Source organism: Terrapene carolina, unplaced genomic scaffold, assembly GCF_002925995.2.
Source record: "Terrapene carolina triunguis isolate 2854851 unplaced genomic scaffold, T_m_triunguis-2.0 Scaffold423, whole genome shotgun sequence".
Lineage (NCBI taxonomy): Eukaryota > Metazoa > Chordata > Testudines > Emydidae > Terrapene > Terrapene triunguis.
In genome coordinates, this window is record NW_020664774.1 from 595,335 (window position 1) to 605,089 (window position 9,755).

Below are 9,755 nucleotides of genomic sequence, written 5' to 3' on the forward strand. Positions count from 1 at the left end.
GGGGGTGCATTGGGGGAGGGGTGTGTGCAGGGTCCCCCCAACCCAGCCAGTTCTGGGGGTGCATGGGGGAAGGGGAGTGTGCAGGGTCCCCCCAACCCAGCCAGCTCTGGGGGTGCATTGGGGTGAGGGGTGTGTGCAGGGTCCCCCCCAACCCAGATAGCTCTGGAGGTGCATGTGGGGAGGGGTGTGTGCCGGGTCCCCCCAGTTCCACCAGCTCTCAAGGTGCATGGGGGGAGAGGTGTGTGCCGGGTCCCCCCAACCCAGATAGCCCTGGGGGTGCATGGAGGGGGTTCTGTTCAGGGTCCCCCCAGTTCCGCCAGCTCTGGGGATGCACAGTGAGAGGGGGCAGGGTTCCCCCCACCAACCCAGCCCCATATTTTGGGTGGTTTGCAGGTGACAGTTGGTGGGACAGAGAGCAGTGAAGATGGACTCCCCCAGAGGACTGTGGGAGGCGCGGGGGTGGCACCCCAATCCTGCACCCCAAGAGGAGGACCAGGAACCCCACATGCTACAAGGTAGAGCTCAGAGTTTGGGGGGGGTCTCCCCAGCAGGGGGTGCTCTCCTTGAGGCGGAGGGGCTCTAGGGGGGAGCCCAGGGCTGAAAGGGAGGGTTGGTTCCCTCGGGGTCTGCTAAACGACTCACTCTTCTCCCTCAGATCTCACACGCCCCCAGGGGTCTCTGCCTAGCTCGGAGAGGCATGAGCGGCAGCGGGGCAGGACTGACCCGCCCTGGGAGCCTGGCGTCCAGGTGGGTCGTGGGGCTGGCTGGGTTCCTGGGAAGATGAGACTGGCCTAGATTCTGGTCTCAGTGACCCCAGTGGACGTCTGCTGTGGGTCTGATCTGGGGCAGGAGTGAGCAGACGGGATACCGGGCTAGATGGGCCCCTGCATCTGATCTGGGGCGACAGGGAGGGGCAAGATACTAGATGGATGTAAGTGTTGCTAGGAAGTGAGGCTTCTGGGATAGTCCCACAATGCACTGGGGCACGTGGAGGCCCCTGCTGGGATATTCCCACAATGCACTGGTGCACACAACTCTGGGCGGCATGAAGGTGTCAGCCCAGATAGTCCCAGAATGCACTTGGGCAGTAGCCAGCTCCACCCCTCAGTGCCGCGGTGCCCAGTGGGGTCCCTTGTGGTTGCAGGCGCCAGTAACATTCGAAGAGGTGGCCGTGTATTTCACCGAGGAGGAGTGGCGTCTTCTGGATGAAGGGCAGAGGCGGCTCTACAGGGATGTCATGCTGGAGAACTACACCAACATCAGCTTCCTGGGTGAGGGGCCGCTTCCCCTCGGGGAAAGGAGCTGGGAAAGACCGTCCCTGGCTCTACCACTAGACCCCACTCCCCTCCCAGAGCTGGGGATAGAACCCAGGAGCTCCCAGCCTCCCACTGGTCTAACCACTAGACCCCACTCCCCTCCTAGAGCTGGGGATAGAACCCAGGAGTCCTGGCTTCCAGACAAGCCCTATCACTCTATTGTTTTACCCTGTGATAAGTATTTCACCAATGGAATGATCTATCTGTCTACACCCATTTCTATCTATCCCCAGACACCCCTATCTATCTATCTATCTATCCCCCATACACCCCTCTCTCTCTCTCTCTCTCTCTAATACCCTTGGCCGATCTCTTTCCATTAACACATCCCCCAGCAGAGGCAACTCAGGCCCCTCCGGGAGCTGAATTCCGATCTCTGTTTTCCTAGTCCCTCTGGTCTGGTCTGGAGTCTCACTTGACCTTATCCCCCCGCTGGCAGGGTTCCCGGTCCCGAAACCGGCCGTGATCGCCCGGATGGAGCGAGGGGAGGCGCCGTGCGTCCTGGATCTCCAGTGCTCTGAGGGGAGGGAGATCCCAGGTGAGGAGCTCGGGGAGTGAAGGGGAAGGTTTGCCCTGTCTCGCTGAGTATCGCCCCCAGCGGGTGCCCTGGCCTCACGGCAGGAGCCCTTCCCTCCCACAGCCGTTGAGGGCTCAGCTGGGTCATTGGGGCAGAACCAGCCCTTCTGCTCCCCTCCGGGGGAAGTTCAGGAGCTTGGTTCCTGCCCATTGGGTTTTCTACTCCGTCACCAACCCCTTTGCTGCCCCCGCTGTCCGCGGTGCAGGGAAAGAGCCCCGGCTTGAGTCTCTTTCTCCCCCCTAGCAGGTGCCGGGACAGCGAGTGAGAATCCCCGGCAGAGAGTGGATCTGCGCGGGACATTCCCCTGGACATCCCAAGAGGACATATCCCAGAATCCTTCGGGAGCAGATCAGTGCAGGGTGTTCCCACGGAGATCCCAAGAGGACGTATCCCAGAATCCTTTAGGAGCGGATCTGCATGGGCCGTTTTCAGGGCGATCCAAACAGGACATATCCCAGCATCCCTTGAGAGGGGATCCACACAGGCCGTCCTCCACCCCGCGGCCCAGAAGGGCCCGTCCAGGGGCAGGAGCTGGGGGCCGGCTGGGGCTGCCCGAGGCCCCCCGACGCGGGGAGCGGCCCACCATCTGCGGCGAGTGCGGGAAGGGCTTCCTGCAGAACTCGGACCTGGTGAAGCACCTTCGCACGCACACGGGCGAGCGGCCCTACAAGTGCACCCAGTGCGGGAAAAGCTTCACCCAGAGCTCGGCCCTGACCCAGCACCACCGCACCCACACGGGTGAGCGCCCCTACCCCTGCCCCCAGTGCGGGAAGCGCTTTACCGAGAGCTCCACCCTGGCCCAGCACCGGCGCGTCCACACCGGTGAACGGCCCTACCGCTGCCACCAATGCGGCAAGGCCTTCAGCCTCAGCTCCACCCTGAAGAAACACCAGCGCACCCACACCGGCGAGCGGCCCTACATGTGCGAGGCGTGCGGGAAGAGCTTCGGGGAGAGCTCCCACCTGGCCAACCACCAGCGCGTCCACACCGGGGAGCGGCCCTACCAGTGCAAGGAGTGCGGCCGGGGCTTCAACCACACCTCCACCCTCTTCAAGCACCAGCGCACCCACACTGGCGAGCGGCCCTACTGCTGCGGGGACTGCGGCAAGGCCTTCAGCTGGACCACGGCCCTCAAGCAGCACCAGCGGATCCACACGGGCGCCAAGCCGTACCGGTGCGGGGAGTGCGGCAAGACCTTCAGCTGGAGCTCCACCCTCAACCAGCACCGGCAGGTGCACTCCGGGGAGAAGCCCCACGTCTGCCCCGAGTGCGGCCGCGCCTTCGCCCGCAGCTCCCACCTGGTGCAGCACCGGCTGGTGCACTCCGGGGAGAAGCCGTTCAAATGCGGGCAGTGCCAGCGGAGCTTCATCCAGAACGCCCACCTGGTGTCCCACCGCCGGCTGCACGCTGCCCCCGCCGGGCCGCCCCACGGCATGGAGGAGGGCCCTGGGGACCAGGGCCTGGTTCAGCTCCCCCCCTGAGCCCACTGGTCTCCAGCCCTGGCTTGGGGGCGCCTGTGTGCACACCCTGGTGTAAGTTAGAACAGCTTCAGAGCTGCGGCTGGCGCACTGGCCACGCCCTCTTACCCAGGCCCGCCCCCTCAGATGCCCCTTCCTCTCAGGCTCCACCCTTGACATGCCACTCCTACCCAGGCCTCGCCCCCTAAAATACTCTGAAATGCGCCCTCCTGCCTAAGCCCCACCCCCTGAATCCCCTACCCTCCCAAACACCACCCCCTATGATGCCCCCTCCCTCCCAGGTCCCGCGCCTGACATCCTCCTCCTAGGCCCTGGCTCCAACAGGCCCCCTGCTCTAGCCCTTCCCTCCCAGATCCTGCCCCGATAGACCCCTCTTTACCAGTCCCCCCCTACTGACACGCCCACTGTTCTCCCTCTTAGTCCCCACCTCCTGACAGGCCCCTCCTCCCAATCCCCCCTCACCACGCCCACTGCTCCACTCGATACCTCCCAAGCCCCGCCCCTAAACTGTCCCTTCCCACCCAGGCCCTGCTCCGGACACTGGAAAACATTACAGAGACCGTTTGATTCTGTTTTAAGGGTGGGATCTTAGGTCCCAGCTAATTAGCACCTTCAAACGCTGAAGCACCGACTTGGGGAACACAGATTTGATAACGGGCTCGTCTGGCAAAGATCTAACCGGATCCGACGGCTGGAAGTTGAAGCTTGACCCATTCAGACTGAAAATAAGGTGAGAGGAATTAACCATTGGAACGACTTCCCGAGGGTCATGGTGGATTCTCCATCGCTGGCCATGTTTAAATCACAGTTGGGTATTTTTCTAAAAGGCTAAATGATCCCAGCGGTGCCTTCATGGCCTTCGTGAATTGATAGACCCCAGTCAAGATAAATCAATTGTATGTTAGCATGTATTAAACCGATCGCGTTAAAGTCTATGTTGTTTCTCAGCTTGTCTAAAATCAAGCAAAATGTGTTACTTGTCTACATTTGCGGGAAGGATGGACTTTTTTTCCCGTTTCCATGCCAATTCCGAAAAATTTTAAAAAATCGTTTTGCAGTGACCAGAAAATTAATTCCCCCCCAACTTTTCAGTGAATCAAAATGCCGGAAAAGAAAATCATTTCGGGTCGAACAACATATTTTGTTTGACCCAAAATGAAACATTTGGGGCATTATTTAAGATTTTTTTCCTTAAAAAAAAATAATAAAAGGACAAAAAATTTAGAATTGAAAAGTCATTTTGAATCAAAAAATCAAAACATTTGGGGTTTATTGGAATTTTTTGCGGGGGGGGTTTTTTCCCTTCCCAAAACAAGTTGGTGAAACTGATGCAAATCTTCAGTTTTCACACACAAAAAGTTTCAGTCAAAACTTTTCACAAAACTCTAGATACAGACTTAAATTCCAGTGTAGCATCTTAGATCAGTGGTTTTCAAACTGTGGGTCGTGACCCAGTACTGGGTCGCGAATGGAAGGCAGTGGGTCGCAGCGGCTCTGGTCAGCACCACCGACCGGGCCATTAAAAGTCCCGTGGGCCGTACTGCCCAGCTAAGACAGCCTAGTCCCTACCTGTTCTGACACCGCGCTGCGCCCCGGAAGCGGCCAGCAGCAGGTCCGGCTCCTAGGTGGGGAGGCCACAGGGCTCCGTGTGCTGCCCCTGCTCCGAGCACCGGCTCTGCACTCCCATTGGCTGGGAACCAGCCAATGGGAGCTGGAGGGGCGGTGCTTGCAGGCGAGAGCCATGTGGAGCCACTTGTGTGCCTCTGCCTAGGAGCCTGCCTGAGCACCCCTGTTGTGCCGCTGAGTGGGAGCTGCCCGAGGTAACCCCGTGCCCCAATCCCCTGCCCCAGCCCTGATCCCCCCCCCCACCCCCCCCTCCAGGCCCCACCCCAGAGCCTGCACCCCTACCCAGAGCCCTGACCCCATCCCGCACCCCAACCCCCTGTCCCAGCCCAGAGCCCCCTCCCACACCCTGAACCCCTCCTTTCCGGCTCCACCCCGCAGCCCTCACCCCCGCACCTCAACCCTCTGCCCCAGCCCTGAGCCCCTCCCACACCCCAAACCCCTCATCGCCAGCTCCGTTGGGTCACGGGCACCAACTATTTTCTTCAACTGGTCCACCAGAAAAAAAGTTTGAAAACCACTGCCTTAGATCCAGGTGCTAACTCTTTCTATTCGGGTATAAGAGAACTGATCTGGGTTTAGTTTATGGCATTTGGGAAGAAGTTTAAGCTAAATGGAAAAGTCTACTCCTATACTGGGATAAGAGTGCCTTCCCGGGAGTTATTCTGGATAACTCTACTGGGGTAACTGGTACCACTTTCCCATACAGACAGAGCACTACGTTTGGGGAAATTATAGACTGGCAGAATCAAAGAATTTCATTTTTCCTCTTTTTGATGGCGCTGTCGTTTTTCCAAAGTGAGAGGAAGTTTAGAAAAGTTAGAGTGGGGAAAAGGAAATGAGAAGGGGGGGAAAGAATTGAAAAAGTGCAAGGAAAGAATGCAGAAAAAGGTTTTGTAAAACAGTGACAAGAAAAAAAAGAAAAATTTGTTTGGGCTGAAAATGATTGAAATTTTTGAATGAAAAAGATGGGGAAAAATACAAAAAAAAACCCCAACTTTTAAAAAATTTGCACATAAATAATCCAAAAAAAATTTGCTTTGGAAAGGAAAATGATGAAGTTTTGGAGGTGGCTTTTTTGTTTAAAAAAGGAAAATTCCCCCCAAATCAAATTTTTTTTCCTGCCAAAAGTTTTGTAAAAGAGTTTAAAGACAAATATGATGCCGTGTTGGAATTAGAAGAACTTTGAAATTCTGGAATGAGACAATGAGGAAAACCCCAAAATATTAAAAACAAACAAACAAAGTAAAAAGGTTTGGGAAAATTTTTAAAGAAAATGAAATGGTTTTGGAAGAAGAACAATGTTCAATTTTCGAATGAAATGAAAAACTGGGGAGGGGGAAAGATACCTGGACATCATTCATTTGTTGCAATCAGTGGCAAAAAAACAGAAATAGAAAAATACTCACATTGCATTTTTTCTAACAACAAAAACAGTTTTGCAATACCTTTAAAAAAGAGAGAGAAATTGTTGGTTGGAGAATGAAAATAGTGTTGACATTTTGGGGGGGGTGGGAAACTGAGGAAAAACTCCCCCAAATCAGAATTTCCCACCCCCCAAAAAATATTTCACAAAACATTCTTTTAAAAAATGAAAAATGACTGGTTTGGGAATGAAACTGCTAGTGACGTTTTTCAATAAAAAAGCGAGGAAAAACTCCCCAAATCAGAATTTCCCCCAAAAAATATTTCGCTAAACAGTTTTGAAAAATGATTGCTTTTCGAATGAAAATGATGTTGACATATTGCAATAAAAGACGAGGACAAACGCCCCAAATCGGAGGTGCTCCAATATTTTGCCAAACATTTTTTACAAAACGGTCAGTTTGGGATTGAAAGCAACGTCGTTTTCAAGCCAAAATGTCAACGTTCCTCAACTTGCGACAGCAGCGTCGTTTCAGAGCAGAACAAAGTTGTCCACCATCTCGGGCAGTCCCTTGGACTCGGAGAATGAACTTCTCCAGCCTAAACTGAAGACCTGGCATCTGTAAGAGGCGTTGTAACAGCCTCATACGTGGCGTGAGAATGGGACACATATGGACCTGTGGGTTACAGCTGAACCAGAGACAAATGGCTACCTTTGATACCCACAACACGTGGTGGAAATACCCCCAGGAGATGGACAGTGGACATCTGATAATTGGCTCAGATCCTTTTGGGGAAGAGACTTTTTTGGTTCTGTCTTTGTACAGCACCTTGCACATTGGGGTCCTGAGCCATACCTGGGGCACCAGGACACACATAATCAATTACACTAATTCCACCAAGGATTGGGATGGGGAAATCCCCAATCAGCAACAAACCTAGTTCATCAAAACCTCCTTTCGGGATCTGAGGGAATTTCTTGGGGTTTTTGATTGTTGATGGGGATGGCGGAGATGGCAATCCAGATTCCCTTCCAGTGGGGCTGGGCCTGGCTGCGTCGCCACCATCGGCTCTGTGGCACATACACACCAGCCAAGAGGCAGGTTGGCCAAGTGGATAGAGTGCTGGGCCTCAGGATGCCTCGGTTCTGTTCCTGGCTCTGCCCCTCTCTGTGCCTCAGTGTCTCTCTCTGTAAAAATTGGGCTAATCATCCTGAGATACTTTGGTAGACTGCTTCAAGCTCTACGGATGGAAAGTGCTAGCTAAAGGCAAAGTATCATTATAATGTGGCATGGGAGCTGGAGGAGAAGGGGAAAGGTTCTGAGGGATGTCAAGGCATTGGAGGGAGGGTTTTTCCTCTCTGTGTGAGAGAGACACAAATGGGTGATGTCCCCAGCTGGTGTCAATTGGATGTAGCTCCATTGGAGTCAATGGGGCCAGATCCCCAGCTGGTGGGAATGAAGTAAACAGATCTATGCTCATTGACACCAGCTGGGGATCTAGATCACTGGAGTCAGATTCTGCGGAGATGGGACCAAAGGGAGAGCAATTTACTGTAGAGCTATGAATTATCCTGACCAAGGAACTTCTGAAGTCACACCAGGCCGGATTCTATGTTTCTCCACCCCCTTGCCGCCACTTCAGTGGGCTCCCTACACTGGTCTCTGCTTACCCTTTCCAGTTCCCACTGAGAAGCAACACAGCACCGAAAATCTTTGAGCTGCCAGGTACGTCTGTTGGTGTCTGTCTACACAATAAATCTCTTTCCCTAGTCGCCTGTTGTCTGTCTTGTTCAGTCTCTGGTCCACGCTGAACTTGGCCGGATCCGAAAGGAAATGCCTTGGGACCATCAAAAGGCACCTCCTTGACTCCAGGGCTCTTCCCTCGCCCAAGATCCCGATGGGAAAAATGGAAGTGTGGGAGCTTTACAAATACAGGCCGCCAGACTCTTTCATCCTGGAAAGGGTGCAGCCAGTTCAAGAGCGGGGTGGTTACCAGCCTCCTCTCTGGTAACAGCCTCAGAGGCGTTGTCTGCAGAGGCACAGTCCAGCTTCAGTGGGGAATGTGGAACTTCTTAGAAAGACAATTGGGCCATGGCTACGCTACCACTTCCGTCGGCAAAACGTATGCCGCTCAGGAGTGTGCAAAAACCATCCCCCGAGAGACATAAGTTTCACTGGCATCAGTAGTAGTGTGCCCAGCGCTCTGTTGGCAGGAGAGCTTGCTCCCGTCGGCATAGAGCGGCTACATGAGCGATCTTGCACCGATGCAGCTGCGTTGGTAGAGCTGTGCCCTGTAAGGTCTTTAGTGTAGACACAGCCTTAGTAATTCCAGGATTGGGGATGCCTCGGACCCAAGGGGGGGACATGGAAGCATGGAGCTGGGACTCCTGGGTTCTACCGCCAGCTCTGGGAGAGGAGTGGGGTCTAGTGGGTTAGAGCAGAGGGGGCTGGGAGCCAGGACTCCTGGGTTCTCTTCCCAGCTCTGGGAGGGGAGTGGGGTCTAGTGGGTTAGAGAAGTGGGGCCTGGGAGCCAGGACTTGTGGGTTCTAGCCCCAGCTCTTCCAGAGATGCCCTGTGTGACTTTGGGTAAGTCATTGCTTTCCTTTGTGCCTTAGTTTCCCCATCTGAAAAACGGGGCCTGTCTCTCCCTGTGTCTGTGCAGCATCTGGCACAAGGGGGGCCCTGCTATCAGTCTGCACCCGGCACGACCAGGAGGACCCTGCTCTCAGCTGCGTTCTGGGCAGCACCTGGCACACCGGGGGCCCGATCTCAGCTGGGGGCTCTAGATACTACCGTAATACACCTAATACAAAAACTGAATTCCGTCTCCACTGCCCCGAGACCTCTGGGACTATTTCCTGGCCACACATCACTTTGCTCGTGACCCTGCTCGAAGGCATATCTCTGGGCAGGGGAGTGGCCGGCTCAGAGGGGTGGGGAATGGGACAAGCGGTCTTTCCCCGCTAGGGGGCGCTGGGTCCGATCCTGCCCCAGGGCTGGGGACTGGCTGGCTCAGGGGAATGGGACCCAGGGCCTCTTATGGCCCGACATATCCCACTGCTGCCACCACGTGGTGGGCCGCAGCTCACAGCTGCTGCAGCGAATGCGTTCAAAGGAGACGGCTCCACCTCCTGGGCTTCTCGGCCAGGAAGGACGAGGGGACAGGAGAGCAAAGGGACCTTCCTGTTCCCAGATCCTCGAGCCCGCCCCTTCGCCCCAGCCCCTGGGCTCGGCGGCAGGGTCCCTGGGCCCCCGGGGCCGGATCGGGCTCCCCTGGGGTGGGGAAAATCGCCCCCCCGCGCTGGTGAGTCGGGCCTCCTGGGATCCAGGGAGGGAATCGCCCCCCAGCCCGCTCGGGGGCGCACAGGGAAGGGGGTGGTGCAGGGTCCCCCCC

General features: G+C 55.6%; 1 protein-coding gene across 2 annotated transcripts in view; it reads left to right on the forward strand.

The window, feature by feature from the left end:
* The first annotated feature begins 316 nt into the window (after positions 1 to 316).
* LOC112118666 (zinc finger protein 436-like) overlaps positions 317 to 9,755 on the forward strand; it is a 13,773-nt gene continuing 4,334 nt past the window's right edge. The window contains exons 1-5 of one of the 2 annotated variants that reach the window (XM_029913030.1): positions 317 to 515; positions 656 to 747; positions 1,145 to 1,271; positions 1,756 to 1,854; positions 2,140 to 3,308. In XM_029913030.1, the coding sequence (XP_029768890.1) occupies positions 425 to 515; positions 656 to 747; positions 1,145 to 1,271; positions 1,756 to 1,854; positions 2,140 to 3,308 (1,578 nt within the window). In that variant the 5' untranslated portion in view covers positions 317 to 424. Of the gene's footprint in view, positions 516 to 655; positions 932 to 1,144; positions 1,272 to 1,755; positions 1,855 to 2,139; positions 3,403 to 9,755 lie in introns of those variants that run through there. The other variant, XM_029913029.1, reaches the window with a different exon arrangement.